This window comes from Lucilia sericata, unplaced genomic scaffold (genome assembly GCF_015586225.1).
Source record: "Lucilia sericata isolate MDLA Ls3-8-SP2 unplaced genomic scaffold, ASM1558622v1 Contig003268F_arrow, whole genome shotgun sequence".
NCBI lineage: Eukaryota > Metazoa > Arthropoda > Insecta > Diptera > Calliphoridae > Lucilia > Lucilia sericata.
Window position 1 is genome coordinate 7,501 of NW_023996790.1, and position 25,133 is coordinate 32,633.

The window sequence follows — 25,133 nt, forward strand, 5'->3', positions numbered from 1 at the left end:
ATGCATTAATATTTTTTATGCGTTTTAATGGATATCTGCATGAATTTATGAATTGTGCAATTTTATTTAACAGCATTAGATTTTAAACCAAATTAACAGTTTTTATTAATTTAAAAAATTAACTTAATGTTAATTAACATTAACTTGCAAAATGCTATTAAAAAGCTTTTAATTGTTGGCAAAGCTTTTCTGTTAACTTAAAGTGGCCATATGCAATTATTGTTAATAGATTGCTAGATACTTTAACTTTTTATATGAACATCTATATACTAGACTACAGACTAGGCTATAGACTAAACTATAGACAAAGACAATAGGCTAGAATATAGACTAGACTATATACTATACTATACTATATACTAGTCTATAGACTAGACTAAAGACTAGACTATAGACTAGACTATGGACTAGACAATAGACTAGACTATAGACTAGACTATAGACTAGACTATAGACTAGACTAGAATAGACTAGACTATAGACTAGACTATAGACTAGACTATAGACTAGACTATAGACTAGACTATAGACTAGACTATAGACTACTATAGACTAGACTATAGACTACGACTATAGACTATGACTACTCTAGACTAGACTATAGACTAGACTATAGACTAGACTATGACTAAGACTATAGACTAGACTATAGACTAGACTATAGACTAGACTATAGACTAGACTATAGACTAGACTATAGACTAGACTATAGACTAGACTATAGACTAGACTATAGACTAGACTATAGACTAGACTATAGACTAGACCTAACTAGACTAGACTAGACTATAGACTAGACTATAGACTAGACTATAGACTAGACTATAGACTAGACTAGACTAGACTAGACTATAGACTAGACTAGACTAGACTATAGACTAAGACTAGACTACTAGACTAGACTATAGACTAGACTATAGACTGAGACTATAGACTAGACTATGAACTAGACTATAGACTAGACTTATGACTAGACTAGACTAGACTAGACTATAGACTAGACTATAGACTAGACTATAGACTAGACTATAGACTAGACTATAGACTAGACTATAGACTAGACTATAGACTAGACTATAGACTAGACTATAGACTAGACTATAGACTAGACTATAGACTAGACTATAGACAAGACTATAGACTAGACTATAGACTAGACTATAGACTAGACTATAGACTAGACTATAGACTAGACTATAGACTAGACTATAGACTAGACTATAGACTAGACTATAGACTAGACTATAGACTAGACTAGACTAGACTATAGACTAGACTAGACTATAGACTAGACTATAGACAAGACTATAGACTAGACTATAGACTAGACTATAGACTAGACTATAGACTAGACTATAGACTAGACTATAGACTAGACTATAGACTAGACTATAGACTAGACTATTGACTAGACTATAAACTAGACTATAGACTAGACCATAGACTAGACTATAGACTAGACTATAGACTAGACTATAGACTAGACTATAGACTAGACTATAGACTAGACTATAGACTAGACTATAGACTAGACTATAGACTAGACTATAGACTAGACTATAGACTAGACTATAGACTAGACTATAGACTAGACTATAGACTAGACTATAGACTAGACTATAGACTAGACTATAGACTAGACTATAGACTAGACTATAGACTAGACTATAGACTAGACTATAGACTGGACTATAGACTAGACTATAGACTAGACTATAGACTAGACTATAGACTAGACTATAGACTAGACTATAGACTAGACTATAGACTAGACTATAGACTAGACTATAGACTAGACTATAGACTAGACTATAGACTAGACTATAGACTAGACTATAGACTAGACTATAGACTAGACTATAGACTGGACTATAGACTGGACTATAGGCTAGACTATAGACTAGACTATAGACTGAACTATAAACTAGACTATAGACTAGACTATAGACTAGACTATAGACTAGACTATGGTCTAGACTATAGACTAGACTATACACTAGACTATAGACTGGATTATAGAGGGTTAGGTTTGTGCACTAAAATGATTTTAGAAAATTGTTTTCGTTATTAGAACACTACTGGCTGCTACGTAGACTATACACTAGACTATAGACTGGACTATAGAGGGTTAGGTTTGTGCACTAAAATGATTTTAGAAAATGGTTTTCGTTATTAGAACACTACTTGCTGCTACGTAGTAATACGGCCTCTTTTTGGTTGTCACCCTAATGTACATGTTCTTTATATCTATAGCAGACTTCTTCTGCTAATTTGTTTTTAAGATTAAGGGGTCAAACTCACTGAAACTTAGTCGTATATGTCATGTAATACGTCTAACTAAGTGACTTTTAATTTCGCCTAGCTAGGCTTCAGTGTTTCAGAACTTCAAAATAAGCACGATTTAAATATGATATTTAAAATTAAATTACTATATAATTTCTAAATTGTTTTATTTTTACAGCAAAAAAATGCAAACGTTTAATTAATCAATTAACTAGTTATTTTCAATATTTCGGTTCATTAACTTTTATATAAATAGCAATTGGAAGGGAAACGTTTGATAAGTCTTAATAGTGTTTCATGGATTATTGCAAAATTAAGATTTTACGTACTCACGTGACCCCTCATAAGAACTATTTTCTTGTGTGTAGTCTGTAATCGTAACGTCACTTTGGGATTAAGAAAAAACTAAAGAAAATCAATTGAAATGTGTAAATTTAAATTGATATTCTAAAATAAAACAAATACCAAAGACAACATTAAATAAGTTGTCTAAAATTAAATTTCAAGTGGGGAAAGAAGAAACAATTGACCATAAGCGAGTATAATCCAATTTTTGTTGCCTTTTTGACTGACTGTCTGACAGTCTGTCTTATGCTATTTATTGTAGTGTTTAGTTTATTTTGCTAGTCCCTGACAAGACTAAACACTAGAAACATTTTAAAGAAGAATTTTCACTTGGCCTTGACTTTGATCGTTAAGGAATAATTACTTAAGACAAAAATTTTAAAACACTTAGAGAAAAAATAGTTTGAAGTAAAATATATACTCAACAATAAAATTGTAATGACTTGTACTTACGCAACAACTTACATTTCAATGCCTACTGCATTACTTAATTACATCTTAGCCTTGACATTTTGTTTTTCAATTCTATTTTTACTAGTCTATAGTCTAGTCTATAGTCTAGTCTATAGTCTAGTCTATAGTCTAGTCTATAGTCTAGTCTATAGTCTAGTCTATAGTCTAGTCTATAGTCTAGTCTATAGTCTAGTCTATAGTCTAGTCTATAGTCTAGTCTATAGTCTAGTCTATAGTCTAGTCTATAGTCTAGTCTATAGTCTAGTCTATAGTCTAGTCTATAGTTAGTCTATAGTCTAGTCTATAGTCTAGTCTATAGTCTAGTCTATAGTCTAGTCTATAGTCTAGTCTATAGTCTAGTCTATAGTCTAGTCTATAGTCTAGTCTATAGTCTAGTCTAGTCTATAGTTCTAGTCTATAGTCTAGTCTATAGTCTAGTCTATAGTCTAGTCTATAGTCTAGTCTATAGTCTAGTCTATAGTCTATAGTTTCCAATATGATCCGACCTCTGTTGTTAGTTGATCTACTTCCCCTTGCAGTAGACCACGCATTAAAATCTCCGGCGATAATTTTCGGGTTATGGGTTTCCGCATCTCTTTTCAGTCGAGCTAACATTTGTTCGAAATTTTCTATTGATGCGCTAGGTGGGGCATAACAGCTATATATGTAGATGCTTCCTATTTTGGCTCTTACAAATCCTTCCTCCAGTTGTTTTTGGGTGTTCTCAATCGCACGTTTTCCACATGTCCATATCGCTGCTTTACTAGATTTATCCTTAGCCCAGACACTTGTTTGTTGGTTTTTGTGTTGTTCGCATATAATGGCGACATCAACACCAGTTTCGCAGATAGTCTGCGAAAGCAGGTCCTGTGCCGCAAGACAATGGTTGAGATTAAGTTGGATAAATCTCATCTGCGCCTTTTTTCCAGTGCTTCCTTGAAAACTGGACATCTTACGCTACCTGCGGTGTGGTTGGTATCACCCCTTTGCATTTGTTTGCGGAGCATACATTCTGGATCATTTGTGCAATGCTTCGCTATGTGGCCACTTATTCCGCACCTTCTACACAGTTTAGATCTGTCTTGCGGGTTTTTATAATACTTGGCTATGTGTCCATACTCCAAGCATTTATAGCATTGTCGTATGTTCACCCTTTCTCTTATGCGACAAACGACCCATCCTATCTTCACCTTTCCAATTTGTAGGACTTGGTCGGATATTTCCGATGGAAGGGTTATTGTTGCCGTCTGAATGCCACCATAGGCTTTCCTCAAGCTCTTAATATCATCTAATTCCATTTCGGATACGCCTAGTTGAGAAAAAAGGCATTCATAATCTCCTCCTTGTTGAGATCTTATCGATATCCCTACATTCTATAATTGTCTCCTGCCTTCCAGCCATAATCTCGGCTTTTCATTTGTATTTTTTTATTTTATCAGGTTTGGTGACTAAGGATATACGAAGTTGTCAACCTTCTAACTACCCCTCTCTAGAGGGTACCCCTGTGGACTTCATCAAGCTTTTGTTGATGACTATAGTTTAGTTTATAGTCTAGTCTATTGTCTGGTCAATAGTCTAGTCTATTAAAAGCTTCTTTCTCACTTCTAAGCTTAGAATTGAGCGCAAAACTAGTCCTTAACAGACCTAAGCAGCAACCTTAACAATTTCTTTCAAGTGTATTTACGTATATAATTTAAAATTTCTTAAACTTTTAGTCATAATCCCACACACTTGTTTTCCTAAATTAACCACCGATAAAACAATAGAAAAACAATTGTAAAACATGTTTAAATTTTAACTGTCTTTCTAATTGGATTAAAATAATTAGTAGAAACTTGAACAAATACTTAACACAAAATTTTGTATATAAAAGGAATATTTCTTACAAATCAAACATAACAGTTTGACGGCTTTCTGTCGGTTTATTAACGAACGGAAAGGAATAGCGGTAAAAAATAATATTCGAAGGAAAACAGTTCAAAATTTCAAACGAAAGTGTAGCAATTAACAAAATATTAAAGCTCAAATTATGGGAACAATATAAACTCAAAGGACTCAACGTACAGTTTTATTATTCCAAAACCTTCAACTGCTAACGGTTCCAATTAAATCTACAAAATGGCTACATTCAATCCTCCCTCGTTCGCTTACCTACGTGGTGGCCGTAATGTTAGTTTGGCCGAAAGTGTACCGGCTGATATTATACATATGGTGGATCCCTACTGGTATCAATGGCCACCCATGGAACCTATATGGTTTGGCATAATCGGTTTCATCATCACCGTCCTGGGCATTATGTCGTTGAGTGGCAATTTTATTGTCATCTATATTTTTACATCCGCCAAATCGTTGCGTACCCCCTCCAATATGTTTGTAGTGAATTTGGCATTTTCCGATTTCATGATGATGTTCACCATGTTCCCGCCCGTCGTGCTCAATGGTTTCTATGGCACCTGGATTATGGGCCCATTCTGGTGCGAACTGTACGGTTTATTTGGTTCGCTCTTCGGTTGTGTTTCGATTTGGTCAATGACTTTGATTGCTTACGATCGTTATTGTGTTATTGTTAAGGGTTTAGCGCGTAAACCTTTGACTATAACAGCGGCCGTTATACGTTTGATGTTTATTTGGAGTGTTTGTCTGATATGGGCTATTTTCCCTATGGTCGGTTGGAATCGTTATGTACCCGAGGGTAATATGACAGCATGTGGTACAGATTATTTTGCCAAAGATTGGTATAATCGTTCGTATATTATTGTCTATTCTGTGTGGGTGTATTTTACACCATTGATGACGATTATCTTTTCGTATTATCATATTATGAAGGTAATTAAGTTGAAATTTTATCATTTTTAGAGTATTTCGGAAAAAACATATTTCAAAAATGCACCTTTTAAGCGTTCACTTGCAATATTTTGCGAAAAATTAGCGATTACTAAAGAATCAATAAAAAAAAGTGACGTTATAGTGTTTCTTTAATAAAATTAGTTAATCATCTGAAAGTTCAAGATCTAACAGAAGTTAAAACTTTATTTTAAAATCGAGAGTTTGTACTTTCAGATGACATAACAAATAATGGACAAATATAATATTTGAATATATGTTTAAATAGAGGAACAACCGATCTGTATGTTGACATCTAAAGTTTTCGTCTAATCTACTAACTAGTCATTCAGATACTCGACACTGCTCCAACCACCCTATATTTACAAGTAGGAGATAAGGAGGGAAGTTGGAAAGAAGGTTAGGGATTTGATAAATTGAGTAGGAATAGGGCAGTTTTTAACCACAGATTGTAAAATGAACACGAAAGATTTCTGTCATTTATTATAAAATGTATCGTATAGGTCTTTCATCACTCAATCTTGCATCGAAGTTCTTGAATTCCAAACTAATTCCAATTTCCCGGGAAACTAAAAGGTGCAGAAGTAGCAAGAAAACTTCTAAAATAAGTAAGATTATTTTCTAAAGGCGCTAGGGTCATATATGGCCTGATCATTACGAAAATCGTTAGTATCATTTAGTCTTATATAATTCTAGAACATGTAACATAAGTATGAGTTCAAAAACTCTATTCGGGGATTACATTTAAATGGAAGCTAGGTGAAATAATGGACCGATTTTCAACAATCGTCTTCCTTGGGTCAAGGGAAGATTGTGTGTCAAAATTTCATCAAATTATCTTGAAAATTTCGACCTGTACCGTGCACATAATGTTTATATGGACACACAGAGTGCTTTACGTGAACACCTGCCTTGGCGGCCTTGTTTCATGGTGGTCTTTTTCATCCTTTTGTACATGGCTGAGCCGGTCCATGTACAAGCACTTTGCTGAAGAACTCGAGCTGTCTAATCTCTTGCCTTAGTAGCCCCGTTGCGGAATGACAGGCAGCATGAGATCAATCCCAATGCAAACCCCGACAAGGAAAAAGCAATCACTGGTTTAAAGTCAATAGAAGGGGCGACTACCCGAACATCATGTGAAATCAATCTTCCGGTATACCGGAAGGTGACCACCCTTATGATGTCATGAAAGATTGCATTATTTAAAATGCAATCCCCATCAACTTATGACCCATTCCAGTGCATTCCTTAACCTCTTAAAGCCCGTGCAACCACCACAACACACCTAGAGACGTATTTGGTAGTCCAAAATATCCAGCCAATAAATCAGGATCCCTCAGTATGTCAGATAATGTGACAAAGGATGTAGAAATTCCCAAATTCAATTCGAGCCCAATATTGCCCCGGCAAGTTGAGTGGTGGACCTCAACTATAAGTCGCGTGCAACAGGCCACCAGTATTATATGGTACTCTGGTTAGACCCCATATCAAATCATTCCAAGGAAAGGCCAAGGATACATTTAATCATCACCAGTTTATAGTCCCGGCAGACTAGAGGTATTGATAGCACCTCTTTTTCCCGGGATATTGCAACACCAAGGTGGAGATTTCACCAAGGTAACATGCCACCGAGGGGATACGTAGACAGACGGACATAGCTTCGAATCGAATCTGAAAGGGATTCTGAGCAGATTGTTGTACTTTAAGGTGGAAACAGGACCAATATTTTTAGCCGTTATAAACAAACTGACGAACGCACCACTGTGGTGTAGGGTATAAATACCAAGACTTCCGCATTGCTCATTTAAAAAAAAGTGTCCTTTCTACTTTGTACTCCTATGTATTTTCAATATCATAAGCGTCTTAAAAATACAATTTTGCTTAATTTCTTTTAACAACTTTTAAAATTCCTTAATTAACTTAAAACACTACTTTTTTCGAAAATCCATTACACACTTATCAGATGCAAGGCATGTATAACGCTCTTAATAAAATCTACAAAAAAAAATCATTCAACAAAATATCAAAATACCTTTACATACTTAAACAGATCATTTTTAAAGCAAATTTATTTTAAAATCTTTCACCCCACTCTGACAGGCTGTCCGAGTACATGAGCAGGCGATGCGTGAACAGGCGAAAAAAATGAATGTTGCATCGCTGCGCAACAGCGAGGCGGATAAGGGTAAATCGGTGGAAATAAAACTGGCTAAAGTGGCACTTGTTACAATATCATTATGGTTTCTGGCCTGGACACCATATACGATTATAAACTATGCCGGCATATTTGAATCGATGGCCTTGTCACCGCTCAGCACCATCTGTGGTTCGGTGTTTGCCAAAGCCAATTCAGTCTGCAATCCCATTGTCTACGGTTTGAGGTGAGTTGTGCTCAAATAATATTTATACCTTTTTTCTTTATGGTCTTTATAATATCTTTTTTAGTCATCCCAAATACAAACAAGTCTTAAAAGAGAAATACCCTGTTTGGCTTGTGGCAAAGATGATACAGCTTCTGATTCCCGAACACAAGCTACCACTGAAATTAGTGAATCGGCAGCGTAGATTTTTGAAAATTCTGATATGAAATTTATTTTGTTTTTTTTTTCCTTTTTGTGTTTTCTTAAAATTAATGACATTAATGACAATTTTGGCGCGTTAAAAGGACTTAATGATTTTTGGTATATATATTTATTTAAAGTTAATTTTAAGTAGTTTTTAGTTTGTAAAAAAAACAAGAGAAACAATTTCCTATGGATTCAACGAAGTGATCTTAAGCTGTGTTTTATGGTAAAACTCTTTAAGCGTTTAAGAATGGTAAAGAAAAAAATCACAAAAAAATGTACAAAAAAAATAAATTTTTTAAATGTTAACTATACTTATAAAAATCTAGCAAAAAAACAACAAAAAGTTGCAAATTATAAAAAATCCAAAAAAAAAAAGAAAGAAATAATAAAGAACACAAAGCAATTGATACAAAATCAAATTTTAGTTAAAGATTTTATTGGTAGCAACTAATTTATAAACGTTTTAGGATTTTAAAATTTTATATCAAAGTCTAGTTGTCGGTGGTCGAACCCTATGTGCAGATTAACTGAAAAATAGTGCTTTTCCGATATTTTCCGACGCTGAATCTCATTTATAAGATCCTGTAAGATCATTACTGTTGCATCCGATGTAAAAAGCCATGATATCGGACGAGAACCTGTATCGCAGTAAAAAAGTTGGATGTTTACTAGATTCACTCCAGAAAACTTTCTTTCAAACGTCCAAAATTCTTGGATTAAAGCAATATGTAACTTACCTTAGTTACTTAAGCAATCAAACTTGAAGCTTTACTTGAAGCTTATTTGAATGACCTTAATCAAGGCCCTCCAAGTTGATGCGAGTTTGTGATCACATCCTCTCTCTTAGGCTCCTGGTTTCCTGTAGTGGATAATGATGCTGTGGACACAGCCTTTGTTGGTTGCGGTCTCGTTCAGTTGAAGCTTTATTTCGATGACCTTAATACGTGTTGGTGATCACTTTCTCGCTCTAGGCTTTGACAACTCCTGGTTTCCTGTCGTGGCTAATGATACTGTGAACACTACCTTTGGTATTTCCTAGTCCTTTCCACTTCCAAGGGTTTGATTGTCTTATAATGCTCTGCACACGTTTGATATATCGCTGTTCTTATCACGGTTAATTGTAACATTCCTTTCAATGCCAATTTTAAAGAAATTCCTGAAGGCCCTCTTTTCTATACCTCATGATCATCACACCCCCGACGAACTCGCTCTCTATGGGTTGATTTTCGATACGGAATTAAAAGAATCGTACTCGGCCAAAGATTATCAACTCAAGAACAGCTGTAACCAACAAACGTTTTTTGCACAGGAAGGAACTAACAGTCATAATCGAACCGTTACAAAAACAACATAGCATAGATCGTCACGGAATATTTTCTTCGCAATATTTAGTATAAAATGATGGGTATTTTCTTCTTTCAGAAGTCGGTATTTGGCTGACGACGTCAGCTCTTTAATAGATGGACTGACCCCTATTTGCCAGGATTTTTTTAGTGATTCTTTAAAAGTCCTATGGGTTAACTTTGACAGTATATTCGAAGACAGGGGTCTCTTATTCCCAGTGTTCAACTCTTCGGATTTCAGATACTCTTTACTTCAGAAAAGATTTAAGAAGAAGAGACAGATAAACACATCACAGTGTCCTCAGCTTGTCTCAATGTGATCTTTTAGAGCAACTTTTGCAACTTTCCAGATAGCCTTTTTGGTGACCGTTCATCTCCTTCACCATTGTAACAGTGTTGTTTATAATTTGTGAATTCAGAGACGGAACCTTATCCTGTGGTCTAAAAGCTGAAGTTTCTTGAAGACCCCTCAGCTACGGATTTTTAACGTTTTCTATATTTTTTTTTTTTTTGTTTTGTTCGGGTCCGCAAAGAATACTGTGAGGCGGGTATTCAGCCCTCCTTACACCAACATAGTGGTGATCGTATTATGCGTTTTGTAATCATGTTTAGAACATACAAAAATATTGGTCCTACACGAACCTCAAAGTATACCGATCGACTCAGAATGACTTTCTGAAGAACATAGTGCAATTTTCCAATCACTTATTTCGACGAAATTTAGACTAAACGTGTTCATTTGGCACAAGGGGAAAGCCTATTCTGAAATTGGTCTATTATTTCACCTAGCCCCAGCTGATTTTTGTAATTTGATTCTAGACATTGTTTAAACTTCATAATTGACTTAAAACTATTTTTTTTCTACAAAATTCCAGCATAACTAAATCAAAACACAAATACCTGGATATATGTATGTATATCTCTAGAAAGAGAGTAGATATGACAGAGATTAAAGATTTATTTTAAAGTCAAAAATCAGAAATATTTATCTGCCTATTCTTTGGTATTCTATTCACAAAATATACAAATGGTAAAATTAGCAATTGTGCATAAATTTAAAATATATACTAACTGGACTTTAATCTAGTCTATAATCTGGAGCGGAGTTTAGTCTATATTTTAGCTACAGTCTAGCTAATAATCTGGATTAAAGCCTATTCTATAGAGTGGATTATATTCTACTTTATAGTCTGGTGTACAATTTAGTCTTCAGTCTGGACTATAGTATAGTATATAGTTTTGAAATTAATCTATTGCCTGGTCTATAGTGCGGACTATAGTTAGATAATAGATAATATGGACTATAATCCAGTCTGTAGTCTGGACTATAGTCGTGTCTATAGTCTGTAAATTGGTCTACAATTTAGTCTATAGCCCTGTACCAGAAGAGTCCTTTAGTCTAAAATATAGCTAAAGTTTGGACTATAGTCTAGGTCTATAGTCTGGACTATAGACTAGTGAAAAGTCTTAACTACAATCCAGTCTATAGTCTATATTTAATCTAGTCTATTGTCTGAAGCAGAGCTTAGTCTGTAGTGTGGACTGTAGATTAGTCTATTCTATAGTCTGGACTATAATATAGTCTATAGTCTGGACTATAATAAATAAAGTCCATATTAAAAGAATAGTCTATGATCTAAACTATTGTATAATCTACTAATCTGGACTATTTTATATGATCTGGTCTGAACATTTGTTTAAGTCTGAACTATAGTCTCAATTCCATAGACAATTGACAAGATTTTGTCATTGGAAAAAGGACAAAGCCCTTGTGAATTTTATTGATTCATTAATAAATCACTAAAAATATTTCGATAATAAGACAAACATTTGTTATTAATAAAATTCGTTATAATATAGTTCCAGGTTTCATTCAAAAATCCCAAATAAAACCGCATTATTTGAATGTAAAAAAAAGAGAGAAAATTAATATTTCAAACATACATTTCTTTGTTACTCTAATAAATATTGTACAAAATCTATAATAGTTAATCATTATTAAAATCATTTCAAACATCAGTGTCATATTATAATTGTCGTCAACAGCACTATTATCATCAAACGTCATCATCAGCAATATTTTCATAGTCATTATTATCATTCTGATCGCTAAGTTTATTTGCAAATAGTTTATAAATTTCCTTTAATCATAATAGGCCTGTAAATCTTCCAATATAAGGTGCCATTATGACGTTCTTCATCATTGAAGGGAAATGCTGATCGTGGTATTAATAATTTTTGTTGTTCATGTAAATGCTCATACTGTTGTTGTTGTTGTTTTTGTTGCTGTTGTTGTTGTTGTTTTCTCTCATTACTGCAATTCATTTTGTGTGAACATAGCACGTCCTTGCAAACATTATAAAATCGATTAAACGTTTATTCGTGATCATTTTCATGGCATTTGGATCGGTACGTTTGCGTAAATAATTAAGGAACAACAGGGTTCTAGAAGTTAAATATTAATTATAATTAGTAATTTATCAATTTTGCTTTTAAAAACGAAATGTTTACCTGAAGTGTTTAGTGCCACAAGCATTGGCGCATTCATTGCCACAGGAATCACAGGGTATGGCAGAGACGCTTAAAAATTGCATTAAAAATATGCCTGAAATAGATAAATAGAAATAGATAAAATTGTGCATTTTTGTATATTTTAAAATCTAAACATAAATAGTTAATGATTGATTAGGTTCCTATATCACCTACACCACTTGAAGTGGGGAGGTATTATACGTTTGTGCTGATGTTTGCAACACACAAAAATATTAGTCCTACACCCAGCTTAAAGTATACTAATCGACTTATTACAATTTTCTGAGTCGATTAGGACATGTCCGTCCTTCGCCCGACCATGTAAACCTTATAGGTAACCGAGGTATAGGTCGCATTTAAAAAATCGATGAAATTTTGTATGTGTTATACTTTTGAAACAAATGCTCAAATGGATGTCAGAGTTGTTCGGGCAAAATACGAATTTTAGTATTTAATTTATATTGGAGATCCTAATAGTTTCCCCGATAAACGATTACATATAATTCATATGAGAGGTACCACGCCCATTAATGCTAGTCCGCCGATTATTTGTCCTAGATATTCATATTGATACAAAAATGGCTCCGAAAAAATAAAGACTCTAACTGTATATTTTCTCAGATATATTAACTAAAGATTTTATGGGAGGTGCCACGCCCACTATATAGCTAGTCCCCATATGTTTATATGTATGTCAAAGTTGTCCATCCATAAAATTTTAGAACTCTAGCTGTTGTAGTTTCTGAGATATGCTACTTTTAATACTTGTTTTGTATGTAGGCGTGGCACGATATAGAGGAAGACACTGAGAAGATTTCAGAAAAATCGGTCGAGCCGTTTAGCAGTCTATAAAGTCCAAACAAACAAACATTCATTTTTATATATATAGATAAAGATTCTCATGGAGAGTGCCAAGCCCCCTATTGCAAGACCGACCATTATTGTTTCAAATATACTCCGAACAAATTTAAAGACTGTAGCTGTTATATTTTCTAAGATTTTCTAATTTAAAATGTTCTTACTGTACCTAGGCCGCCCTTTTTGTCCCCAAATGTTCATATCGATGTCAAAGATAAATTTGAAAACTATAGATGTTGTAGTTTCTGAGATACACGACTCCTCAGTGGCTCCTAGCCTTGAAATTTCCAAATAGATAATATGTAGCCGCTTCCTTAATAATATTAAGGGAGTTCCATACCTCCATTTCTCAAAAAGGGACTTAACTTACAGAAGATAAACTAATTACTTTGATCTGCATAACGCAAACATTATGTTAACTCTTAAGAAGTTCTACAGAAGATATATTATGGTAAGACCATCGGCCGATTTCTTGTCAGAATCCGAAAGAAACACGGATATCTGATAATTAATAGTTTGACTAGAGACTAAATAATGTTGCTAAGTAGTATTTTCAGAACAATGATATGTTATGGATCAGAAAAGTATGACAATCTTTCGATCCATATCGACAATTATGAAATCTAACTTTCTTGAGATTCCGAAATACAAATGTAACTGGACAAAGTTAATTGATAAAATTAAATTCTATAACAATATCATACTTATCTGGGACCACAAATCAGTGACTAAATGCTCACATATGCATTTGGATATTCGAAATTCAAAGCTAGCTATAGCACTGATCGTGCCGATTGATCCAGTTTGACCGTTCAACAATAATCCCGAAATGTCCCAATGGCAGTACTGTCAGTTCTTATTGCCTACAACTTACGACTTAATTGGAAAATTTTCAAATTTGAATTTATACCATTAAAATAGACCGGGTCCGAAAATTTGATTTATCCAAAATCAAGATTTTGGAAAAAGCATTTACATATGTATGTATTAGTGTTTCGCTGTCTTCAATTTTATCTGTTGAAGGGTATATAGGATTCGGCATAGCCATATATAGTAATATTTTTTTTTTGTTTATATTAACTTACGGCGATTTAGAAAAAAATCCCCGCTTAAACAAGAGAAATCTATCTTTCAAGTGAGACTTATAAACAATTCAATAAAAGAGATACTCAGCTAAAAGGTAGTCAACCGACCAACCTATTTATTTAATAACACAAGATCATTTTGAGTGATTCTTTCCCACAGCTAATCATCAGAACGATCTATGAAAAAGCTCTTATATTTAAGCTTATCAGCTAAAATTAAGAACAACAAAACATACAAGAATATAGTAATACTCGTGCATGTGAGCATTAAAGTGGATCTCAAGCGGAACACTGATTGTTTTAATTCAGTATTCAAAAAGATTTCGCTGCAAACAAGTCATTAAAACAATAAAAAAAAAATACATTAGGAACAATTTAAAATGTTTAAAACGTCTATAATATTGTTAATATTTGGTACTTTAATCACCAAACACAGCTTTTTTACAAATGGTAAGAGTTCAACGATTTTTTTGTTTACAATTTTTCAGTTATCAGTTGTTACAAAAATACCTAAATATTTGTTCCGCATTTTTAAGAGAAATTCCAAATAAATGGATTTCCCAAAAAAAAAGTTTAAGGAACCAAGTCTTTATTTCACTAAATCTTTATTTCTTTTTTTTTCCCCGTACAGCTAATGAATGCGCCTTAAATACTGAATGTGTTCATATACGAGATTGCCCACGGGTTTTAAACAATTTTCATTTAATACGCAATAAACCGTATTGTAGTTTAAATCAAAAAGGCACCCACGTCTGTTGTTTGAAACCACCCGAGAAATATACCCAAGAGAAGGATGAAGACATACGATCTGTAAGGGGTAAGTAAGAATGATTTTTATATACTATATTGTTTGTTAATTATTTTAATTTTAGAATGCAAATCGGTTCAACGTTATCGCAAGTCTTGCGAAAAGACTCTGATTGTTAGCGGCCAAAAGGCTGAGGCTCAAGAGTTTCCCTTCATGGCTTTACTTTTCTATAAACATGAAGACACAGTGAATTATTTATGCGGTGGAACTTTGATTAGTAACAAATATGTGTTGACAGCAGCTCATTGCTTTTTTGTTTATAGGTGAGTGTTTTTGGTCCTAAGACCAATTATGGGCTCTTCTTCTCTTTGTCCTTATATGGTTACTTTTTATTGAACTACACTATGGACAAGAGTATAGTCTAGACTATAGATTAGACTATAGACTAGACTATAGACTAGACTATAGACTAGACTATAGACTAGACTATAGACTAGACTATAGACTAGACTATAGACTAGACTATAGACTAGACTATAGACTAGACTATAAACTAGACTATAGACTAGACTATAGACTAGACTATAGACTAGACTATAGACTAGACTATAGACTAAACTATAGACTATACTATAGATTATACTATAGAAGATACTATAGACTAGATTATAGACTAGACTATAGATTAGACTATAGACTCTACTAGACTATATACTAGACTATAGACTAGACTATGGACTAGACTATAGACTAGACTATAGTCTAGACTATAGTCTAGACTATAGACTACACTTTATACTAGACTATAGAATATACTTTAGACTAGACTATTGGTTAGACTATAGACTAAACTATTGACTAGACTAGACTAGTCTAGACTATACTATAGACTAGACTAGACTAGTCTAGACTATACTATAGACTAGACTATAGACTAAACTATAAATTAAACTATAGACTATAGATTATACTATAGATGATACTATAGACTAGACTATAGACTACACTATAGATTATACTATAGAAGATACTATAGGGTAGACTATAGACTCTACTAGACTATAGACTAGACTTTATATTAGACTATAGACTAGACTTTATACTAGACTATAGACTAGACTATAGACTAGACTATTGTCTAGACTATAGACTAGACTATAATTAAATTAACTTAACTTAACAGCTCTTTATTTCTCTATCAACAGCCCTCCCAATTGGGTACGTCTTGGTGAATTGGATTATTCAACCACCACCGATGATGCCTCACCTATCGATTATGAAATTAAGAATATCATTACTCATCCTCAATACTTTACCACCGACATACAAGAAAATATAATGACATAGCACTGGTGGAACTTGTGAAAGAAGTCCAATTCAATGACTATATAATGCCCGCCTGTCTACCCCTGGTCGATGGTCGGGATTTTCAAGAATATCTAGCCGCTGGTTGGGGCAGACCCAATGATACCACTCTCGAAATGTCACCACATTTACTAAAAGTAAAATTGGATCGTTTCGACGATGACACCTGCATTAGTAAAGTGGAACAGACGGAAGAATTGAAATATGGTGTCAACAAACGAACACAAATGTGTGCGGGTTCGTTTACAGATAAGCGTGATACTTGTATGGGAGACTCGGGTGGTCCCTTGTTTGTCGATCATCCCGATTATAAGTGTTTGTTTTTGGTTTTGGGTATAACTTCATTTTCGCATGGCGGTTGCGGTAATGTGGGCCATCCAGCGGTTTATACAAGAATTCAATTATATTTAGATTGGATTGAGCAAATCGTATGGAAGGAAGCCGCTAAATTGTCTAAATAGTTATTTATTTTAAATAAATAATAAAAATTAATTATTCTCAAATGTAGTTTTATTAAAAAAAAGCAACACGCAATTTTTCTATCATAACTTTAATTAATTTCCATGTTAATTAAACACTTTATAATTTTGTATTTTTTTTAATTTTTTTTTTTTCAACTTACACAATATAAACATATGAAATTGCATTTTATAATACATTTTATCCTTTACTTTATGTTCTTTTGTAAATTTTTTCTTTAATTGTAAACTCATTAATTTCTCAATTTTGTTTTCTTTTTATTTCAAAATAAACCAACGAATATAATCCAAATCAGAGTCACCGATTCCGTAGTAAAACGTATGTTATCTTTTAAGATTTCCAAACCGAAAGACCAACATATGAGCGTAACAGCTTTTTATATCCTTCTGTTGGAAATCCTTTTTGCCGTGTCAATCAAGACGACGAAGAAAAGTTCAAAGAATTTATTGAAGCATTAAAATTTGTCCATTAAAAAGAGAAAAGAAATGACGTGTTGCTATCATTAACACTTGCATAGAATTTTTAATATTTTAAGTTTTTTCTTACTTTTTTTGTTTGTATGTACTTATACAAGTACATAGTATTGCACCCTTTACATTTTTATACCCTCCATCATGGTGTCATTCCGTTTGTAATTTCTACAATATAATTTTCTGATCGTATATTATATACATATATAACGAGTTTTTATAGTCTATTAGCCATGTCCGTCTGTCTATCCATCTGTCTGTCCATATCTATGTTGAAATCGGTTTTCAGAAGACCCCAGATCCCAGACATGCTTTCGAGAAGGTCACAATTTAAAATCAACAAAATCGGTCCACAAATAACGGTGATATATTCAAAATTCCGAAAAAATCCATAAAAATATTACGTTTTTTTCTCATTTTTAATTATTATAATAACAACAAGGCTTAACATGGTGGAAGAGTATTAGATATATTAAAAATGTTTAAAATAGGTCCATTATTTACCCTAGCCCCCTATGCAACCGTACCCTCCGAATATTGGTCTTAAGCTGATAATTATGTTAAAAGTTTTAATATCTCTAAATAAATTGTCACAACGATAATGATCAGGCCTAGTTTGACCTTAAACCGCATACAAAAGCTTTTTCAGAAAATGACTTGAAATTCAATAATTCACTAATAAACCCTTCATAAACTTTACTGTAAACGTAAATCCCTCTACCAATATTTATAAGAATATGCCTATATTTACCCTTGCTCCCGTATAACCCCACTCTAAGAAGATCACTTTTTTGACAACAACTTAAATGCTATATCTATCTATCTATCTATCTATCTATCTATCTATCTATCTATCTATCTATCTATCTATCTCTATCTATCTATCTATCTATCTATCTATCTATCTATCTATCTATCTATCTATCTATCTATCTATCTATCTATCTATCTATCTATCTATCTATCTATCTATCTATCTATCTATCTATCTATCTATCTATCTATTTATCTATCTATCTATCTATCTATCTATCTATCTATCTATCTATCTATCTATCTATCTATCTATCTATCTATCTATCTATCTATCTATCTATCTTTCTATCTATCTATCTATCTATCTATCTATCTATCTATCTATCTATCTATCTATCTATCTATCTATCTATCTATCTATCTATCTATCTATCTATCTATCTATCTATCTATCTATCTATCTATCTATCTATCTATCTATCTATCTATCTATCTATCTATCTATCTATCTATCTATCTATCTATCTATCTATCTATCTATCTATCTATATCTATCTATCTATCTATCTATCTATCTATCTATCTATCTATCTATCTATCTATCTATCTATCTCTCTATCTTTCTATCTATCTATCTATCTATCTATCTATCTATCTATCTATCTATCTATCTATATATCTATATATCTATCTATCTATCTATCTATCTATCTATCTATCTATCTATCTATCTATCTATCTATCTATCTATCTATCTATCTATCTATCTATCTATCTATCTATCTATCTATCTATCTATCTATCTATCTATCTATCTATCTATCTATCTATCTATCTATCTATCTATCTATCTATCTATCTATCTATCTATCTATCTATCTATCTATCTATCTATCTATCTATCTATCTATCTATCTATCTATCTATCTATCTATCTTCTATCTATCTATCTATCTATCTATCTATCTATCTATCTATCTATCTATCTATCTATCTATCTATCTATCTATGTATCTATCTATCTATCTATCTATCTATCTATCTATCTATCTATCTATCTATCTATCTATCTATCTATCTATTTATTTATCTATCTATCTATCTATCTATCTATCTATCTATCTATCTATCTATCTATTTATCTATCTATATATATCTATATATCTATCTATCTATCTTATCTATCTCTATCTATCTATCTATCTATCTATCTATCTATCTATCTATCTATCTATCTATCTATCTATCTATCTATCTATCTATCTATCTATCTATCTATCTATCTATCTATCTATCTATCTATCTATCTATCTATCTATCTATCTTCTGTAGTGCATTCAAAAATTCTACCCAACTTCACCAAGTCATTGTATTAAATATTATTTGTTTTGTCTTCTATAAATTTATATGTAAATATTTTACATAATATTACGAATTGGTCAATTATTTTGTATCTTACTAGTTTAGATGAATGTACATAAATCTGGTTGGTTGGACTTTATGAATGATAACGAAATTTCTACGTTTAACATGAACTTGTATTATAAGAATGTAAATGCATTTATTAAAAATTTAAGTCACATGTTGCTCTTTTATCCTTTTTTCTTACTTTCATAAATGTGTTTACAAAAGGATATTTAATATTGTGTCTGCAACAGGTATTCAAATGAGATTTTATGGAAATTATTAGGTTTACTTTGAAGTTGTTTTTTATGTGATTAATTTTATATTATAAAGTTTAAACTAATTTTAGATAAAATTAACACCTTTTTATTTGGGAAACATATTGAAAATATTTGTTTTAAAATAGCACAAAAGAAAATCTTAGTTAGTTAAATAATAACTTTTTTAAAATTATTGCGGAATCGTAATAGTCTAAGAAAATCGATTTGCCGCGGAAATGAATATACAACATATAGCCCAGAAAAATCAGTCGAAACAAAATTTTAATATAGATTATAGTCCAATTTTATAAAGGATTTAACTCTTAATTTCGGTCACAATTCAATCTTTGATTGGATTACAATTGCTTTATCCCATTTTGGGGTTATATGTATGTATGTATGTATGTATGTATGTATTGGATACATTTCATATTAACTTTCTGTGTGGCTACAACTTCCTGTATAAGGGTATATTATGATTGGACAATTCTCTCTGCACCAACGTTGGATAACCTGGCAACTTATGTGTTTTTAACCTCCGACTACATTTAAGACTAAAAAAAATTTTAAACATTTTATTATGAATTGATTTAATTTCTTAAATTTATTATAATTTTGATAATTTCATTATACTTGATATAAGCAATTTTTTTTTTTATTTTATACTTTAAAAAATTATTTTAAATGTAACGTCAACCTTTTTAAATTACATGAAGGCAAATCAACCGCTGTATTCACACAGCTGACATTTTGCCACGCATATGGTGTCATCAATTCACTGTGAATATTGTGAAATTAAACAGCTGATCAATTCAACAAAATTTCATACGGCTTTTTGAGCTTTTTATGGGAAATATAGCAGAAAAACGAAATAAATTCATTAAAATAAATATATTTCATAAAAGTGCAAGTGTTTTAACATCAAGCCACTAAAATGGCTGAACGTTTTAAGGACTTACCACGTTTCAGTGGATCTTTAAGAGCCAATACCGATTTGGAGGCCAAATTACCAGTGATAAATGACAAAGAAGAATTGGATGAATTGAGACAGGAGAGAAATACTTTTCTCAAAATGTAAGCTAATCCAAGGGGAATAACCTAAGTTACTTGAATAATTTTTGTAATATTTTAGAAAAACAGAAGAACAACAGACCATCCATGAAGTGCTGCAGCATATGCCGGCCGATAGAAGAGACCAGATAAAAATACATTTTCAGAAATTACGAAATCTGGTACAAGAATGCATGGGTTACGATGAACAGCCACAGGTGGTTGAACATGCCGCCCTCTTTCTTTTCTGGCTGATGTTGGAACAAAAAGTTATAATGGTGGCCACCACCATGCGTGTACGTTCCATATTTGGCACTATATTTGGTAATAAATTAGCTATAATCCATCAGACAGTATGGTCCATAAGAGAATTAATGGAAGACTATGAAGTGGAGGATTTAAAAGAATGGAACAAAGGAATGGGCAAGAAATCGAAAAATCAAAAACTTTGGGGAGATCATATAAAAGTTAAATTTAAGCAAGTTTCGGAGGAAGAAATAGGTAATCTTTTAGATTTGGCTCCTACTACCATTAGTAAAAATGCCACTTCTTTGGGTTTTTCCATGCAATGGAACCAAGAAGCTGCCACCTCTAGCAATAAAACGAAATATCACAAAGTGGTGGATACATTTATAGAAATGTCACAAAAAGATGAACATGCCCATTTGATAAACAGCCTAACAGAATTGTTGAATTCCAAAAAGTCCAATAACGAATTACAAAATGATCTTATAGAGTTATTGGGTTTTGAACATTTCGATTTAGTGCAGGAAGTTTTAAATGAACGCACAAAAATTGGCAACCAATTGCAAGAATTAGAACAAAAAGAAAAACGCTCTAAACGCAGCAAACAATTGCAACAGAAACAAATGAAAAATGGCGCAGCAGGCGCAACAGAACACAGACCAACTGTGGCGCATCAAGTGCTGGTGCAATCAGCCCTGGAGAAGGAGCTAACTAAACAACAGCGTAAAGAGGAAAAAAAATGCAGCGTTTAATGCAGTCGATAGGACGCAATGAAAAAGACGAAGATGAGGTGGCCCAAGTAATAAATCCCATGCAATTGCGCTTGCAACAACAGCGTAAGCTACTCGAACATGCCCAACATCAGCCTATTCTAAAATGCAACCAACAATTAAAAGAGTTCCGTTCTACACTTGCTGCTCCGCAACGTTATCCTTATGTTTTCGATAGTCAATTGGAAGCTAAACAACATGCTGGTTTTATAGGCGGTAATCGTATATCTCTGCCGGAAACAGCAGAACGTATAGATTGCAAACAATATGAGGAGGTGAAAATTCCTGCCACTGAACCACCACCTTTATCGGTGGGTAATAATCGCATTAACATAGCCGATTTAGATGATATAGGCAAAATAGCTTTTGCAAATTGTAAACAACTTAATCGTATACAATCTGTGGTCTATCCGGTGGCCTATCATAGCAATGAAAATGTTGGTGTGTGCACCTACCGGTGCGGGTAAAACTAATGTGGCCATGTTGACTATTGTACATACCATACGTTCACATTTAGAGAATGGCCTGATAAATCGTGATCAATTTAAAATTGTCTATATTGCTCCCATGAAAGCCTTAGCCTCTGAAATGGTGGATAACTTTTCGAAACGTTTGAAGGAGTTAAATATTGTGGTTAAAGAACTGACTGGTGATATGCAGTTGTCAAAGGCGGAAATGACACAGACACAGATATTGGTAACTACTCCAGAGAAATGGGATGTGGTGACAAGAAAGGGTGGGTATAATAAAAGAAAACGTAATTAATTACGAATAATTTCCAAAACTTTTTTCAGGTGCTGGTGATGTGGCCTTAATAAGTTTAGTGAAACTACTCATTATCGATGAAGTACATTTATTGCATGGTGAACGTGGTCCCGTTGTAGAGGCACTAGTAGCTCGTACTCTGCGTCTGGTAGAATCTTCTCAAAGTATGATTCGTATTGTTGGTCTCTCTGCTACACTGCCCAATTACATAGATGTTTCGAATTTCCTAAGAGTCAATCCTATGAAAGGTCTTTTCTACTTTGATGCCCGCTTTAGACCAGTACCACTTGACACGGTTTTTATAGGAGTAAAATCTGTAAAACCTTTACAACAATTAGCCGATATGGATCAAGTTTGTTATCAGAAATGTGTAGAGCAAGTACAGTTGGGTCATCAGGTCATGGTGTTTGTACATGCTCGTAATGCTACCGTACGTACGGCCAGTACTTTAAGAGAATTGGCTCAACAGAACAATACCAGTGCTCTCTTTTTACCCGATACCAATAATAGTAATTATGGTTTGGCCTTAAGGGCCATACAAAAATCGAGAAACAAACAATTGGTGGAATTGTTTTCGGCTGGTTTTGCTATGCATCATGCGGGTATGTTGAGAACCGATAGGCAGCTGGTGGAGAAATACTTTTCCGAGGGTCATGTTAAAGTTTTAGTTTTACCGCCACCTTGGCTTGGGGTGTCAATTTGCCTGCTCATGCTGTTATCATAAAGGGTAAGAGCAACATTAATTTATATTTAAGTTTTCTTTTAAAAATATTATTCTTTTGTTTTTCAAGGTACTGATATTTATGATTCCAAACATGGTTCATTTGTTGATTTGGGCATATTGGATGTTTTACAAATTTTCGGTCGTGCTGGTCGTCCTCAATTCGACAAAAGTGGGGTGGGTACTATTATAACCACCTACGATAAACTGAATCACTATCTCTCCCTACTCACCAATCAATTTCCTATTGAATCTAATTTTGTACAATTTTTGGCGGATAATCTTAATGCTGAAATTGCTTTGGGCACCATTTCCAATGTTGAAGAGGCAGTCGAATGGCTTAGTTATACTTATCTATTTGTACGCATGCGCATAAATCCTCATGTTTATGGCATAGAATATGCCGAGGTATTGCAAGATCCTCAATTGGAGGCGAAAAGACAAGCTTTAATAGTGGGTGCTGCCATGAGTCTGGACAAGGCTCGTATGATACGTTTCAATCAGAGAACTTTGGATTTCAATGTTACCGATTTGGGTAGAACTGCTTCTCATTTCTATATAAAATACGATACTGTGGAAATATTCAATGATTTACTTAAGCCTTTTATGAATGAATCGGAAATCTTTGCCATGATTTCACAGGCACAAGAATTCCAACAGCTAAAAGTACGGGATGATGAACTGGAGGAATTGGATGAATTGCGTCACAATTATTGTAAAGTTAAAGCTTTTGGCGGAGCTGAGAATGTTTGCGGTAAAGTTAATATTTTAATGCAAACTTTCCTCTCCCATGGCTATGTCAAATCCTTCTCTCTGGTCTCCGACATGTCTTATATTGTACAAAATATAGCCCGTATAGCCAGAGCCTTATTTTCCATAGTACTACGCAATAATAATGCTATACTATCGGGTCGTATGTTGCAAATTTGTAAAATGTTTGAACGTCAACAGTGGGACTTTGAAACTCCTATGCGACAATTTGGTAATATTAATGCTGAAACTATAGATAAACTTGAAAGTAGAGGCATTAGTTTATATACACTAAGAGAAATGGAACAAAATGAATTAAAAGAAATTTTACGAAATGCTCGTTACGCGCTGAGAATGTATTGAGAGCAGCTAAAGAATTGCCCATGTTGGAAATTGAGGCCACTTTACAACCCATTACACGTACAGTGTTGAGAATTAAAATAGATATATGGCCAAATTTCAATTGGAATGATCGTGTGCATGGTAAAGTGAGTGAAAGTTTTTGGCTGTGGATTGAGGATCCCGAAACTAATTTTATTTATCATTCAGAATTGTTTCAGGTAAGTGGAAATCTTTAAACCATTTAAAATATATTTTCTAAAAAGAGTTCTTTACGTCACAGGCTACACGCAAATTTGTGTTTAGTGGTAAACCGCAACAACTTGTGATGACCATACCGCTTAAGGAACCTTTACCACCCCAATACTATATACGTGTAGCTAGTGATATATGGCTGGGTAGCAATAACTGGATACCACTTACCTTTAAACATCTTGTATTGCCCGAACATCATCCACCACTAACGGAACTATTACCTTTACATCCTATACCCGTTACTTGTCTAAAAAATCCTCTCTACGAATCACTATACCCTTTCTCTCATTTCAATCCCATACAACACAAATCTTCCATTGTCTCTATCATACCGACAACAATGTTCTGCTGGGTGCTCCAACCGGTTCGGGTAAAACTATTGTGGCGGAAATTGCCATATTTAGAGCATTCAATAAAACCCCTAAAGCCAAAGTGGTATATATA

At 33.4% G+C, this 25,133-nt stretch overlaps 3 protein-coding genes and 1 pseudogene across 3 annotated transcripts; 3 read left to right on the plus strand and 1 right to left on the minus strand.

The window, feature by feature from the left end:
• The first annotated feature begins 5,199 nt into the window (after positions 1 to 5,199).
• Positions 5,200 to 8,490, plus strand: LOC119614708 (opsin Rh6-like). The gene is given in 4 exon segments (XM_037970831.1): positions 5,200 to 5,907; positions 8,026 to 8,306; positions 8,371 to 8,402; positions 8,405 to 8,490. Coding segments are annotated over 4 exon segments (1,107 nt in total).
• Positions 8,491 to 11,978: 3,488 nt separating this feature from the next.
• Positions 11,979 to 17,248, minus strand: LOC119614710 (annotated as a pseudogene).
• Positions 14,565 to 16,926, plus strand: LOC119614709 (serine protease snake-like). Its single transcript, XM_037970832.1, is given in 5 exon segments — positions 14,565 to 14,760; positions 14,942 to 15,127; positions 15,183 to 15,381; positions 16,264 to 16,366; positions 16,369 to 16,926. Coding segments are annotated over 5 exon segments (1,074 nt in total). The 5' UTR covers positions 14,565 to 14,690; the 3' UTR covers positions 16,885 to 16,926.
• Positions 17,249 to 20,588: 3,340 nt separating the features above from the next.
• On the plus strand, positions 20,589 to 25,130 carry LOC119614706 (activating signal cointegrator 1 complex subunit 3-like; the record flags this gene model as incomplete). The annotated part of the gene is given in 10 exon segments (XM_037970830.1): positions 20,589 to 20,867; positions 20,926 to 21,827; positions 21,830 to 22,295; positions 22,297 to 22,595; positions 22,654 to 23,292; positions 23,295 to 23,351; positions 23,416 to 24,440; positions 24,443 to 24,655; positions 24,718 to 24,988; positions 24,991 to 25,130. Coding segments are annotated over 10 exon segments (4,152 nt in total), but the record flags the coding sequence as incomplete, so codon positions are not given.
• Positions 25,131 to 25,133: the final 3 nt, after the last annotated feature.